The 16537-nt window shown below is 42.4% G+C and overlaps 1 protein-coding gene across 9 annotated transcripts in view; it reads left to right on the top strand.

Moving 5' to 3' along the window:
• IMMP2L (inner mitochondrial membrane peptidase subunit 2) overlaps positions 1-16537 on the top strand; it is a 756637-nt gene that overhangs the window by 490258 nt on the left and 249842 nt on the right. For all 9 annotated transcript variants that reach the window (XM_084810764.1, XM_084810759.1, XM_084810762.1 and 6 more), the window contains one exon: positions 11626-11691. In XM_084810764.1, coding sequence (XP_084666890.1) covers positions 11626-11691 — 66 coding nt within the window. The remainder of the gene's footprint in view (positions 1-11625; positions 11692-16537) is intronic.

Below are 16537 nucleotides of genomic sequence, written 5' to 3'. Positions count from 1 at the left end.
GTTAACAAGCAGTTTGTGTCAAGGCACAGACAATGTATAATTAAAAGGACTCTATCCAACATCATGTGAGTGGACTTCCATTTTATGCAATGGGACGTCATCCAGTTACTCTTCTCCCCCAGGGACCCTACCCAAATCTGCTCCAGAGGATCCCCCAACCCTCCAGGGCAGATTTGGAGGAGGTGCATTGAGGGGCTGCAAGGGAGAGGGGAAACCCATTCCACCAGTGCTTTCTATTCTGCTGGCAATGGACAGCACTGAATACAACCCCCCCCTCCTGGCCCCAAATCCTACTGTACATGCACACAAACCTTTGCCCATTCTTAAAATAGCTCTTTAATTCATTTCAGTGTTGAAGGTTAAGCATGCTTACCAAGAAGAAAGACTCAGTGATGTTAATTTGCAAGTAGACATGTTGTAAGATTGTGTTTAAATTATCCATGTGGTTAGGGATGTTGCAGATGCCCGACTCAGTCTGGGAGTCTGTTGGGGGGCCCCGCCCACAACCCCCGCACTGTGTCCACCGAGCCACTGTCCTTGCTCGTCTCCTGCTCGTGCCCTCCCAGATTCACCACGATCCCGTCTGGTGAGCACCCACCATTTTCCTGCCTTTTTTTCTGCGCAAAGAAGGGAGCTTTGAAAATACGCAAATTTAAATATGTGCGATTTGGGGCCGGCAAAGCTTAATAGGTGCGATATTAGTAGCATAATGCCTCTAATGCCTCTAATAGTGCACCTCTTAAGCTTTGCTGGCCCCAAACTGCACATATTTAAATCTGTGTAATTTCAAAGCTCCCTTTTTTTGCAGAAAAAAAAGGCTGGAAAACGGTGGGTGCTCACTGGACGGGATCATGGTGAGTCTGGGAGGGCACGAGTGGGGGTGGCCGCAGGTCTGGGGCGGGTGAGTGGGGGCGGCACTTCAGTGGATGCTCGGAGAACCCGAACTGGGGTGTGCACACATATCCCTACAGGTGGTGAACTTTCACTGGCTGGTTACCTAGGTCAGGGTGCTTACTTTGTGTTGAGAACAAGCATTCACTGCAGATTGGAGCAGGTTTGTGCATATGTTCTTTCCCACCCTCTTTTGTTTAATATAGGATAGGCAACCTGGTGCCCTCCAGGTATTTTGAACTACAACTCCCATAAGCCTGGCCCAAGTGACCAATCAGATTATGGAATCTATAGTCCAAAAGTGTAGATTTTGGCCGGACCTGCACAGGTGATTTACTCCAGTGCTACTGCACCTTACACGCAATTGTGGCACATGACATTCTCCCTTTTCCACAGCAACGGCAGGTTTTCATGTAAAACCCTCATTTTTGCAAAGTTGTTTTGTTTTGGATGTTCCTATCGCTTCAGCTTCAGTGCAGTGTGGGAGTCTATGTGACCTCCACTTGCGATACTGGCCTCAGTGGCGGTTGGGTAGAGCAGCACTGCAAGGAAGGGAAAGTTGCATCAGCAAAGGGTGGACCTGAGGAGCTGGCTTCACCCTCCCCTGATCGTGTTTTGCTTTTCCCAAATGAGCCTTACTCCTGAGAAAGTCAGCATGTTGCTTTGGGAATTTCTTTTTTACCTTCCATTCTGGTATGCATATTCGCATAAGATTAATGGCCTCAAGGAACAACTAGCTGAAAACAGCCCAGATAAACATGTCTACTCAGAAATAAATCACATTGTCTTCAGTTGCAGTTACTCCACATTGGGGCGGGGGGAGAGTTGTGGGGAATTAGGGATTACTTTGCCTTTTGTTTTCAGTCTCCCCTTATCCGCTGCAGCAGTCCTGGGCATAAGTTTAATGGCTTGTTGATGCCACAAGACTCCACCCACATATGCCTGAACTAATTCAGTTTCTCGTGCAGTCTGCCACACGAAAGCGGTTCTTTTTCCTCATATATAAGCTGCTTTAATTCGCTGCGTGTGCCATGGGAGGAGCAAATCCGAATGGATGAAACCGCGGTTTTGAACTGAATCGCGTTGGAAAGCGTCTCCATGTAGAAGAGGCCCTGATGGTCATCAACTGTGATGTAATGCTTGTTTTCTGATGTTGCTGCAATACCATTTGCACAGTACATAGCATTATAGCAATGTTCCAGGGAAAATGCCTGGAAGGCAACCAGTCTTTCTGACATTTTCTGTGACAGGGAAGGGAGTAATGCCTCCAGCTTCCTAGCACCAGATAACACTTAGTTTACACAATTAAGCAAACATGTAAATAGGGAAGCTAGGAGAGATCAGCCATAAGAGAGGATGTGTAAAGAAATAAAGAAAAGAAAAAGACTGCTCCCAACTATGATGGGGTGTTTTCTGGCATGTAGTATTGAGTACAAACACACCTATATGGGCCTTTATTAGGGATGGGCAAATCTGCCAATTTTCCTTTATCCTGCATTCACATTTTTTTAATCTCAAGTTTTTTTTCTTTCCCAAATACGAACTTTCTGGGTTTTGGTGAATTCTGATGAAAACCAAATTTCTCACCCATCACTAGTCTTTATGCAGGTTCTCCAGAAAGAGGTGAAACCTCTTTGTCATTAATCCTAAGCACCAAGAATAATAAAAGTACATTGAAAAATACAGCTCTCATGTTTGAGTTATCATCCACTGCTGCTGTGAATGCTGTCTCTGTTTATTTTGCATACATTTAAGCCTTAATGTAATTGTCACAGACTGTTTTTGTTTTTGTTTTGCATTTCATTTCCATCTGAGCTCCCTGTTTACTTTTTCTCCCTCAGTCTACACTCATTTGTGTGAGTGTGTGTGTGTATGGATGGGTGGATAGATGGATGGATGGATGGATGGATAGATAGATAGATAGATAGATAGATAGACAGATACACACACACATATACACACCTATACCTGCCAACTGATAACACTTCTTGAATATGATGAAGTGGAATGTAATCTATGAAAGCTTAATACATTTGCTAGTCTTTAAAGTGCTATAGGACTCTTCCTTGTTTTGCTGCAACAGACTAACACAGCTACCCTTCTGGAAATTGAACAATGTAGTTTGCAAGAGTGAGTGCATGACAGAGCTTGAAAATGATCAGTATTCTGATATGCTAATTTGAACATTTAGCAACTGCTGAAACTAGAATACCAGGTCTTCCATTGTTCCGTGTGCACCCACATAGCCATCAGTTTTGCTTAACTCTTTAGGATTACGGGGGGGGGGGGGGGCTTCTTATTTAAAGTCTTTCTGCTGCAGTTTGCAAAACTGGGCTTTGGTTAAGCCTACCTGCCCTCCTGTAATATAAATATATTGATGATAATCAGTGCTGTCATGAGCCGCCTATGGGGATCTTCTGACCCAGTTTGTGTAAGCAGGACAAGCCATTTCTTCAGATTGTGAAAATTAAAACCGCACAGCAGAGTCACATGATGTAGTCTGGAACTAGTGCAAAAACGGCACCTTACTGCTGTTTCTCTTTCCATTGCTTCTCTGATGAGAAAAAAAGCTTTGAAAACAACCCTTCCTCTCTTGAAGATATGAGAGCTACAGAGGAAATGTAACCGCTTACCCAAGGCAGAGTGGGTTAGTTAGCACACCAAAGACACCGAGGCACTAGAGGAAATGAGGTCAAGGAGAAACGTAGAGGATAATGCAATTAGTTTACATGTGCCCTCTGCTAGGGGTATCAGCTTGCTCATTTTGGTATTTTTCTTGGTTGTGGCCTGCTTTCAAATATACAGAGCCTTTGCATCAGAAGATAAAAGGGAAAAACACAAACACAATTGCCATTATAGATCTAAGCACATTATGTACTAGCAAAGTATACTAGACAGAAATTCAATTGAATTTCAGCTTCATTCCAGCAGTTGTACTTTGTGGATGGTGTTGTGTGATACTGCAACAATTCAGAACATTGTTCTATTTGTCTAGTTGTTCAGGGATTCGAGGGTACTCTAATGTCTGGTTTTCATCTGCCTCAGGGTATAATGTTTCATTTAGGACATTATTTGTTCCCATTTTATAGAAATTAGTTTAGGGTGTTTTGTTTTTTTAACTTCTCGAGTTGGGGGGGGAAATCAGCTAAACTTCAGAATATCTCATTACAGAATGGAATTCACAAATTACTATAATGACAGAAATAGTATGCCTGATGTTGTTAAATATACCAATTAAAACATAATTTTCTGCACTAGAAATGTGCACTCGTCAGACATCGCTGAAGACATACACCAGTTGATGTATTTCCCTTCTCAATTAAATAAAATTCTACATTTCTGAAATGTACATGAGAAATGGTGGGTATTTTTCCAAATGGTTCATTGAATCTGCATTTATTAAGACTGAAGTCCATTTCTTAATGTAGAACCTAGGGGGAAATTAAAGGAACTGAACAATTTCAGTTTGTCCTAGAGTAGGGATGTACGAATCCCTTACCTTGCCATCCATGGGGGGTCCACCGGGGGGGGCAATCCGTTCCTCCCCCCTGGAATCCTCGCTGGCCGGCTCCGCTCCGTGGTGATTCCGCAGAGCCGGCGGTGGCTCCAAAGCCCCAGTGATACAGCTGCCATTGCCATATCGCTGGCTGGACTGATGAAGTGCGGACGCAAATGGGACGCACTCTTTGATGTGATAGGCTATGTAAATCTTTACATAGCCTATCGCATGAAGGAACAGGGATGCAAAGGGCGTATTTGCGTAATCAGATTCTGGAGGGGAGGAACAGATCGTCTCTCCCCCCCCCCGGCGGACCCCCCACGGACGGCAAGGTAAGGGATTTGTACATCCCTACACTAGGACAAACTGAAATTGTTCAGTTCCTTTAAATTCCCTCTAGGTTCTACATTAAGAAATGGACTTCAGTCTTAATAAATGCAGATTCACAGGTAAATGCAGGGAACAGGGATTTGCATCCCTGTTCCTTCATGTGATAGGCTACGTAAAGATTTACATAGCCTATCACATCAAAGAGCAGGGACAGAAATGTCATCCGCTACGTCCGCAGTTCGTCAGTCCAGCCAGCGATACAGCAATGGTGGCCGTATCACTGGGGCTTCGGAGCCAGCAGCAGGCAGGATCCGCCGGCGAGGACTTTGCGATAGAGGTGGAGGTGGAGACCTGATCCTCCACAGACTTCGGGGGCTGGATTCGATAGAATCCGACGTCATTGGGGTCCGTGGAGGATTTCTCCAACATCCCTATCCTAGTGTCTGTCATTGCTGTTTATACTATGTTTCTTTACTCTGCAGAATATTTATTTATTTTATTTAAACCAGTAGTTTTTTTTAAAATGACATTTAACAGGAATATGAATCGGAGAGCTAGCATCTTAAAGAGAAAATAATGTATGTTTGTTCCAAAAAATGAATTAGGTCAGTTCAGACATAACCATGATTTGGTGCTATGTGAATGAGCCGTCCGGTCATGTGCTCCCTTCTCCTTGCATGTGCTCTGATTTCCTGAAGGTTTGTGGTAGGTTGGGTTAAGTTAAAAGGCACATTCATAAAATATCTAATTAGAACAGTATAAAATAAAGAACTAAACCCCATCTCCTATATGTCTTAACCCAGGCAGACACAAGCCAATCAACCAGTTAAAATGGAATTGGTTTGGATCCAGATTTAGCTATACCTGGAGTAGACCCACTGAAATTAATGGGATTTGATTTAGTCAAGTTAAGTCCTATTGATTTCAAGGGGTCTACTCTGTGTTTGACTAAATCTAGATCCAACCCATTGTAATGCTTACAGAAATTGCTAGCAAGCCATACAAAATGAGAGCAGTTTGGGGATAGTCTATGGGCTCCTTCACACTGAGCTTTTCTCCTGCGATTGAGATTGCTTCTTCACAGAGGTTTGCGGGCTCTTTATATGACACCGTGATCATTCAAGGTGTCTCCTGCACTAAATGCCCTTTGTTCTGTTTTTAAATAGATTGCAAGAGAATGAGCTATGAAATTATCCCATTGTGTTCTGCTTCAGTTTCCTCCATGAAAAGAGGAAAAGCGGCAAGAAGAGGAGTGAGATCAATGAAAGATAATGGAAGACTCAGATACGGGGAGAATGAGGGGGAAAGCGGTGGGGGAAAAGGAAGCACATGAAAAAGGGAGTTGTGATCCTGCATTTAAAACAGAATCAGAAAGCCCCGTTTTAAATGCAGGATTTTAGGCTGGTGCAGAGATGCCCTGTATGTATCTCTGTACATACAGAGATGTATGTACATCTCTGTACATGAGATGTACAGAGTCCCTGTACGACTCTTTGCCACACTTTTGTTGTTTATGTTGATATATGGACTGAATTATTGGGAAGGACTTCCTGATTGATCTTGAGGGTCATGAGAGAAGATAGAATGGGGTGAGGTGTTCTCTTGGGCAGGTTGGCAAACTCTATTTTGAAATTGTATTGTACGATTCCGGATAATGAGCTAATAGTTTCAGTTTGTCTATCTTTTTTCCCTGCATTTACCTGTGAACCCTAAGTGCCCTTTGAAACAGAACTCATTTTTATGATGTAGTCATAATGTAGACTGACTCATGATGGAACAGAAATCTAATTTCTTTGTTCTTCAGATAGTAAAATACTAATGTATGTTGAAAAATATAATTCAATTTGGTTAACTGTTGGATCTGACTATCCAGGACTATTATCCAGGAGCTCTGGGTTACTCTCCCTGTTATTAGAACAGAGGACTGCATGAGCAGCAGGAAATGGGCTCATTTAGTATTTGAAGATATTTCCTAAATCCCTTTTGAGAGGTAAAATGAAGAAACTGCCTTCCTTTGCTTAGCAGGAATCTATACCTAGACCTCAACAGGCACTGGTATGTTGAAGCATCTAGTAAATTCTCATTCCAGCTTCCCAAGCTGCTATCGGAAAGGAGATAGTTTTCCTTTTTTAAAAAAATGACTTTGCAAATGAAGAGAACAATGAGAGAATAAAAACCCAGGAAACTGGTAATGCTATACAACTGTAATGAATAATAAAATGTTAATGAGCTTTTTGGGAACTGTTATCTGCACTGGGATAAGTAGTGCCCATTCAGTATATTTAAACAAGCTTCAGCTTGCAAATAGCTGCTTAGGGCCTGTTTTAACATATTGCAATTTCATCCCTGTGAAACCTGGCATCATGAGTGGAATGTGTGTGCACTGTATATGAACACACACCATTTGAGCTCCTGGTCAAGCTATCACCTGTCCACACTCCAAATTCATGTCCACAGCTCTGGCAGAAATGTTGAATTCCCAGCTGACATGATTATTTGCACAATCGTAAAATTACTCAAGTACTAGAAAGATTAGCATCATTACAGAAAATGGCTAAAAAGAAGGGAAAAATAGGGATATACATTGGATTAGCTGAAGCCCGAACTGAATCAGGACCCTTCAGACCATTTCTGGTCCCTCCCAAAGCAAAGCAGGCTTCCCTCTTCCAGAGCAAACACAACTGAACCTGGACCCTGAATGAGGCTTCATACTGTATGTGCTTCAGGCTTGGAAGTGTGTCTCCAAAATATGTCTTTTGTTTTTATCTCTCTTAAATGCTGATTGGGAAGTTGGGTGGGTTGAATGACTGACAGGTCCACCTTCTAATCACAGGGTATGTTTTACTAAGGGTCCATTGTGCATTTGGTGAGGGCAAGGATGGGAATGTGAGATAACACCAAGCTTCATTGTGAAAAAAGCCTTAAACCCTAGCCCCTGTAATTAGTCTTCTGCAAATTTGCCTGGAGATACCTTTCCGTTGTATGCTGTTTTCATACAAATTGCCCCAAAAAACACAGGGGGAGAGAAGGGGAATCCCCCACCCCACCTTTGAAGTCTCCCACATAAACAGTTGCACCTATCCTTCTGAACCTTTGCAGGTTTCTTACTTAGGGCCACCTCTATGCTGTCTGCCATTTTCAGAAGAATGGTCCAGAAGGAACATAGGAGGATAATCATGTCCTTTTTCTGGATAACCCTCAAAATGTAAAGTCTGCTCTTGCACAAAAATCATGGCAGGTATTCTTCCAAAATTTGGCAGGCTCAATCCCCTCAGAAGCGGCAACTATCCCTCCATATTTCATCCAATTCTGCTAAGAAATTTAAAAGTTATCAGCAGCTCCCTTTAAAATAAAACAAAAATATAAAAGTGCACCTCTCTCTCTCTCTCTGTCCAGTCATGTAATTTGGTGTGCTAAAGGTGGCGTGAAGACTGGACACAAAGGGCTTTCTGCTTACACAATACGGTAAACCAGAATTACTGAGAATCCTGGCTTATAATGAACAGCATTCTGGTGCACACTCTCCAGTCATTCCCACTTGGCTCTTCCTGCAAGCAGGAGTGGCTAAAGTAACCCAAACCTTACTGGGGTGGAAAAGCTTAGTATTATATCAAAACCTGGACTCCTGGGCTTGCCTCTCCTCTCTCATGTCAAAGTTTTGAAGCCAGGATTTAAAGTTGGCTTATGGACCCATGTTTGATAGAGGAGTAACAAGCCAGGGTGTGAGTTTAGACATGACACTAAGCTTTTTCTGCCCTGGTGAATGACTTTACCTCAGCTGCTGCTGCCCAGTACTGTTTTGGGGATATTTTGATAAGCTGTCTTAAATTTGTTACGGAAATGTAGCTAAGGTTGCAATTCTATGCATGTTTAGACAGAAAAAGTCCTACAATTCCCAGCATTCCCCAGTCAATATTGCACCCTAACTGTGTTTTTTACAGACACATTAAAGCCTTTTAGTGAGATAGATAGATAGATCTGTTAAGTTCTGTTCTGATTTTTCTTTGGGTACTTCCAAATGGAAGGGGGGTTTTGTACATCAGGTGCACAGATTGAATATGTCGGACGCCTGCAAGTCATGCTGGAACTGTGTCAGTTTCAACTTGTCCAAACAGTGTACCAGGATGGAACAGGATCAGCATAGATGGCAAAGTTCCAAAGAGTGAATGTTGGAAGAAATTGGGGGTGTCATCCATGGAGTACCCATTTTGGGTATAGCACTTCAGCCCTACATCAGTTGCTGGGGGACCAGAGCGGACGGGACTGGCCTCTTACATGTACTTTTTCAAAATAAATTCTGAATTGGAAACCAAATGGAAATACTCCCACCCAAAGACCTATATTCTGGTTTGAAATATTCAAAATCATACATGGCTGAGATGAATTTACAGGGTCTTCTTTGAAGCCAGGCTGATAGAAAAAGATGTGTCATTACTAGCAGAAAAGTAATCACTTCATCTGTGAACATCCAATACATTGGATTGAGAATTATGTTTCTTCAAGGTCATTGTAATTATTGCTGAATGGATGTAAATTGAACCACAGGGTCAGTGGTTACATCAGAAAAAGGATATACTAATCAAATGGAAGTGCTTTGGAGGGGCAATTTCGAAGAACCTTTAAAATAAAGCATAGAACTACGGAAGAATTCTGAAAGGATACACTTAAAATTTGATGGCTGTTTTCATTAGCAGAAATGAACTATATATAAAGTGGTCTAAAAGCAATTTTGCTGAAAGACTGTGATTCCAGTAAATGAAGTGGGTAAAACCAATCTGATCAATTTATTTACTTTCTCTTGTGGTAAGAAAGAAGCATAAAATATCTACTCCTGTTCATAACAGAACACAAGGTTAGGGAACCTTTGCAGCCCATAGGCACATTTGATAATGTGACAAACCGCCCTTGCCACCACCACAAAATGGCTGCCATGGGAGGTGTGGAAAAGGACAAGTAACCAAAAGACTGAGTACAAGGTGGAGGTGAGGTCTGAGCCACAACACACTATACACCTTGTTTGAACCCACAGTTTTCAGCTCCAAGAGCCACCTATTGCACAGCAATTCCTGTGTCAGGAATGAATCTGAGCATGTGGAGATAGCAGCTCAGACTCTGAATGGGAACAGACAGAACTGGGGGAGTCTCCCTCCCTAGTGAGCTCAGATATGGCAAGGCCTTGGCACACAGATGGCTTGACCTGGAGCCCCCCCCCCATCTTCTCCTCCATGATAACCCAGGTCGAGGGGGAGGGGCATGACTTAAGGGATGCTAGGGTCCGTCACAGAGCGAAGCGGGAAATGTTAAGAGGCAGAGCTCAAATGCTCCTCTAGGTTGGCTATGCGTGATAGCCTACATAGGAGGGGGCAACTGTAAGGGAGCCCCCTCACAACTAGTCTGGCCAGGAAGTTCTTGTGCAAACTGCCTGCAACTTTTCTAACTTCCACTTCAGCTCCTCTATTGGTATTCGTAATTGTGTGGAGTAGCTGTTTCCTTTGTAGCCTGAGAGCTTCCTAGGATTTGCATTTGTAAGGAACCTGGTCGTTAACTAATAAAGTAGTGAGCTTGACGCCTGGTATCTTGGAGTGTGTTGATTGCAAAGGGAGAGAACGAAGGAACATGATATCCTGCTGCCAGTAAATGAATGTGTTAATCTTTTTTTTTTTTTAAGTGGGCAGAGTAGGGCATCTTGGCAGATGCCAAGAAAGGTGTCTGGGGGTGCATTAGTGCCTACAGGCACCACGTTGCTTATCCCTGAAATAACAAAATGTCTTGTGGCATTCCCTAATAGGTGCTGCTACTTTTTTTTCCTCAGAAGCCCTCAGCAGAATCATTCAGGATGGCATCTCTTGGCAAGTGGGGAGGGAAATTGTGGCAACTGTGGCCTTGGAAGAGGAATCACGATGGAAGTTCTTTCTGTGGTGGCTAGAAGGGCTATGGTTGGGAAATCCAGGCAGGAATCCCTCCGCTGTCAATGTCATAACTTTGTCTACAGCCTCAGTAGGGGTGAGGGGGATCTGCAATATCCTATGTCCTGTGGGGTGCCCTCTCTGAGACCATAGGATTGTGCTCCAAATAGTGTAGCTTGTAATCTTCTGGTTAGAATCAAGGAATGGACAGTAGTTCACTATCACAAACCTCATCTGATTCCCTTTATTACTCCTTGTTGAATATGGATTCCAGATTACACAACCAGAAGTACAGGAATGACTGTGTGAACACAGCATTATTGTTTCTCTCTGTCTTTTTAACTGCATAGGTATGTCATCAAGACATCTAGCTGCTGCCACTACCGTATCATATTTGGACATTTTCAGTTGATGTTCCTTTCAAGTAGTGTGGAATTTTCTTTGTATTTATTTTTACTTAGAGGAGAGTTGCCTACATCAGATGATTTAATTTTCATCTCATTTTCAGTTTATTTTCTAAAATAAATGACTGACATGAATTTTATGAATGCTATTCTGTTAGCATTTTCAGGTTATTTTCTAAAATAAATGACTGACATGAATTTTATGAATGCTATTCCGTTAGCATTTAATAGTAAATTCATTTTTAAATATATGAATCCATTTGCAATCATCTCTGCTTTATCTCTAACAGGGCACTAATTTGATCATCACTGAGTATTTTCTGCATTTATTTTGCAACAGCAAGAGGATATAAATTACCTTGGTCTTTCCATTCAGCTATTTTTCTGTCACCTGTTTCCCCCCACAGTGGGTTGAAACGTGAGTGACAGCAATGGCTTCACTTCAGCAAAAGCACAATGATGGATGCCACATCAGGCAGAATAGCAAATTCTCTAATGACCTAAAGCAATCCCTATTTCATAGCTGATTTTCTCTTCATTTTCTTAAAACAATGAGAACATTACTGATTGAATAACCTTTCCTCCCTTTTTGCAGGTCTCCAAGAAACCCAGAGCAGAAGATCATTAAACGAGTGATTGCTCTTGAAGGAGACATTATCAAGTAAGTATTGTACACCATCGTCTTTGATTCTTTGTAAGAATATTCTAGCACCTTTTCAGTAGAGTTCAGTAGAATTTGAGTCAGTATCCCAGACAACGATGACATTCTGTCATTTTTGGGTTCTGTATTATTAACATGGAGTGCTATAACTTTTTTTAATGAGACAAGAATAACTAAACAAAGATATTCACCTATTTCTGAATTTAAACATAAGAAACAAGTCACAGGAGTTTCATTTGGATGTCACTTTAAGCCAGGAATTCTGACTTAACAAACCATTAACGCCTGGTTTGCATATGACGACAACCCAGAGCATGGGTTGAGTATGGGTTGTTGTTGAATCCTGGGTTGTTGTTGAATCCTGGGTTGTTGTTATGTGTGAATCCTGCACTATGGTTTAACTCAGGATTGTTAACCATGAACAACCCAGGAAGAGAACTCATGGTTTGTTGTTGGGTTGTGAATTCTGGTTTGTTTGTGGTTAACAATCCATAGTTAAACCTTGGTGCAGTGTTCACACATAACGACCACCCTCGATTCAACGACAACATACTCAACCTGTACTCTGGGCTGTCATTATGTGAAAACCAAGTCAATGTGAATGAGCGGTGTGGTAGTGCAAGCAGACAATTCACAGCCTGTGAGGAACCATTGGTGCCTCCTCCTCGTAGGGCCCTGCCATGCTAACATCAGCCAAATTGGAGTGACCACAGATGACCACTACCTGATCTGATAAGATGGACTGCTGTCACTCTTCAGTGGTCCATTCCAACTGTCTTGATGAGCTGCAGATGGCCAGCCAACACAGAGGAAAGGAATAAAGTACAGGAAGACAGAGAGGTAGAGTGGGGGAGATGAGAGGAACAAGCCAGAAAGACAGAAGAAAGGCGCAGAGACAGAAACGTAGGGATGTTAGAGAATTCCGCAACGGATCTCGGTGACCCCCCGAAATCCATTGCGGAATGGCCTGCCACCCCCCCCGCCCCCCGCGGATCCCCCCCGGGACGAGACTTACCTGGGGCGGATGTTCCGGACGGCGGCGGCTGCAGCAGCAGCTTTGGTGATGGCAGCGGCAGTGGCGGCTGGTCTTCCGACTGGCTGCCGCCGCCACCATTTGCAGTCTGTGTGTTGTTATTTTTCTTTTCCCCATAGACGTGATAGGCTACGTAAAGACTTACGTAGCCTGTCACGTCTGGGTAAAAAAAAAAAAAAGCGTACGCAAATGGCGGTGGCTACAGCCGCCGCCATTTGCATTCCTTATTTTTCTTCGTCTTAGTCTACATCAATATTTACGTAGACTAAGACGAAGAAAAGAAAGGGGAATGCAAATAGCGCCCACTACGCTATTTGCGTTCCCCTTTCTTTTCTTCGTCTTAGTCTACATCAATATTGACGTAGACTAAGACGGCGAAAAATAAGGAACGCAGATGGTGGCGGCTGTAGCTGCCGCCATTTGCGTATGCGTGGGTTTTTTTGGTTTTTGTTTTACCCAGAGCCCTCCGCGGCCGGAAATCCAGCTGCAGACGGCCCTGGCCTGGGCCTGGCCGGCTGCTCCGCGGAGCTGTTGCGGAGCACAGCCGGCCATCGAGGATTCCGGGGGGGAGGACCGGATCGCCTCCCCCCTATCGAGGATTCTGGGGGGAGGGACGGAACGCCCCCCCCATGAACAGAATCCACAGAAAGGTAAGTGGCTTTCGTACATCCCTACAGAAACGTGAAAAGATAGACAGTTGGAGGACAGGCAAGTAGAAAGAGAAGGGCTAGGAGAGGCACTGTAAAAGCGGGAGAGAGGTAGAGAAAGACTCGCCTCACTGCAAGTGACATCCTGTAATTACCTTTTGTTCCAGGAAGTCAGGGGAACGAGTCTCTTTGGCTTCTGAGTTGGTAGGTCCCAGTGACCCCACTGTACTCTTTGAAGATCAAGCTACTTAGACAGGACAATAAAAATAGAATGATAATAAATTAAATAATATTTGCTGCCCTTTTGTGACACTCCAAATCAGGTTCTTGAGGCAGTTGCCTCACTCTGCCTAAGATTGGTCCTGCATGCATCCCAACTAGAGCTGTGTGCAGATGGCCTCACAAAATTCTCCACCTTATTTGTCAGCAGAGAAATTTGGGAGACAATTTCACCATTTTTTTCTAGAAAAACAAGACATTCTCAACAGTTTCTCACAGGGAGGCTCCCCATTGGTAGGGCTTTTAGCACAGCTTCTTCCATTTTTGGTAAGGGTTTTTTTTGGGGGGGGGGGTTCATGCTGCAACAGCATCAACTGTGTTGGCAGGCTGGCCCCCCTTTGCATCCACCACAATGCAGGTGTGAACAGGGTGGCAGTGTTGAATCAAGCTCCAGGGATGAGGTGGAGTTAGTGCTTTGCCAAAATCTGTCCTCCAATTTCCAGAAAGTTTTCTTCCTCCATGAAAGGGGCTTCCATTGTTCTGCCTCATTCTCAGGACAGTCTATAATTTATGTTGAATATCTTCTGGTGGTGTTTTTGAGCTTACCTAATTGTAGCTAGCCTCCCAGGCTGCCTGTACTTCCTGATCTGGAAAAAAAACACACTAAGGGAGGAATTGGCTCCACTGGGCTTCAGTCAAAATGTAGGAAGCTGAGGAGGCTTCAGGCTGCCAAAGAGATGATTGTACAATGAAAGTCAGGACACTTGTGCGCCATTCCTCAGCTACCTCCTAAGTAAGGTAAGCCTAAGAAACCCAAACCCAGTCCTGGAGAATTTCTCCAATTTCTTTCTGAAAGCAATTTCTCTTCTATCAAATTGAGTGAGAGTATTCAAAAAAAAAAGTGGGAGAAATTTTTGGCACAGCACTAATCCCAATAAAGGTGGGAATATCCTTTCCTCTGTGGTCCTGTAGTGACATCCAACAGTTCCTATTAACAAACTTCTTGACCAGCCACCATTGGCCTTAATGTTGAACATTAATGTTGATCATCCTATACCCATTTACCTGGGAGTAAGTCCCATTAACTCAATGGGACTTTTGTCTGAGCAGACACGCATAGGATTGTGCTGTAAATCTACCTTCTGTTTAGTTACTTCCTGTTAAACAATTCTTAAACACTAGTTACACCCCTTAAACATCATTACACACAAGTAATATGTCTGAAATGATCTATTTAAAAGTGGTTTTATCAATGTCAAAAGCATGTCAAAAGTAGTAGTGAATAAAAACACACACCAGTGTTTTCTTACCATTAACTAAAGTGTTAGAAGTCAGCTTTTTAACCTTCACTCAGTGCTACAGCTAAAAGTAATTATTTCAACAGAAAATGTGTCTGATACCTGCTTTGCTTATGCATTAACTGTAAATAATAATTTTATTAATAATAATTACTATTATTAAAAGCACAATTGTGTATTCTCATTGAATTGCTCAATCAAATTTAACCATTTAATTAATAATGTATGTATTATATATGAATTTATGTTTTAAGTTATTATTATATGTGGGGAAGGCCCATAGCTCAGTGAGTAAAGCACATGCTTTGCATGCAGAGATACCCAGATTCAGTCTCCAGTTAAAAGTTCATTGGCAGCAGGCCTGGGAAGATGTAGTTTGATAGCTCCCTGTCTGGTTCTGAGTGAAACCCGGAATGGATTTATAGCCCCACCGAAATTGGAGCACCAGCCTCCACTAGATCTTACTCAGTAAAAGGGAAGTTCACTTTAAAAATGCTGGTACTGCATTTTCTGATTTTGCAACCCCAGACAGCAAATATAAGATAGGGAACTTGTCAAAGCCCTATAACATGCAGCTTCACATCAGAAATACATGCATTTGTCTTTATTGGTGATGATGAAATGATGCAGTATGCAGTTTTTATCTTATAAATATGGCTTATGATAGGCTGAAAAATTAAGCAACTGATGAGAATAACCATCATGGCATTTTCCCTTTAAGATCTTGGTTCCAGTTTTTTTTTTATATTAAATACTGATTAAGAACGTAATTCCCCATCAATTCCAGCTGACTTTTAAAACATATGTAACTTCCTTTAAAAAAAAACAAAGTGTCTTGTGGCACCTTGAAAACTAATGAATTTATTGTGGCATACTCTGTCTTGGACTAAATCCAAAGATCTTCTAACATAGTGATGTAACAATGTGATATGATGTTTGAAAATAAAGCAAAAATACAGATATAACACATGAGATCTAAATTATAGTCAAACCCCCTTCAACATTACCAGTTTGGTAGCCACCATGCCCTTGCCTTCACCAGGTTAAAACCTGCAAAGAAGAATAACCTGCTCCTGCATAGGTTCTGGTGACAGAGGTGCAAAAAAGAACAAATTACTGCCTAACTTAGGAATGTATGAGAATTTTGTTTCAGTTTGCAGATCACTTGAAAATGCCCCATTGATAATCCTGAATGTGAATGGGAGTGCATTCTCTGAAAATGTTAGCAAATTCCTAAACTTGCATTTGCATCACAAAAATGCACAATTTTTCAAGTTGTACTTGAAAAATGTGCAACTCTCTCAGAATGCTCAAATTATGAAAAATGTACAACTTTCTCAAACCATGCAAATTTTGAAAAGGGCACAGGTTCCCCCAAATGCTCAATTTTTAACTCACCAATGCTTTAGTCTATGGGGGAAATTTCCACAATATTGGGAATTTGCACAAATTTGGGGATTTTCTGCACAACTTTCACATTCGATAGCTGTGTGTTTTGTGTGATTTCCCCATTTCCATAAAACAAAACGTGATCACAAACGTGAGCGCAAATCGAGGACAGATGAACACTGAGCTGATGTCTGGAGAATCTTGGTGAGCTCGAACATCACTCGTTTGCCGGTCCCTATCCTAACTGTTCATGTAGATTC

The sequence above is a fragment of the Heloderma suspectum genome, chromosome 7, assembly GCF_057233095.1.
Source record: "Heloderma suspectum isolate Gila_16-S chromosome 7, 16-S_ref, whole genome shotgun sequence".
Classification (NCBI taxonomy): domain Eukaryota; kingdom Metazoa; phylum Chordata; class Lepidosauria; order Squamata; family Helodermatidae; genus Heloderma; species Heloderma suspectum.
The sequence above is the reverse complement of the archived record's forward strand: the minus strand, read 5'-3'. Positions and strand labels throughout refer to the sequence as shown.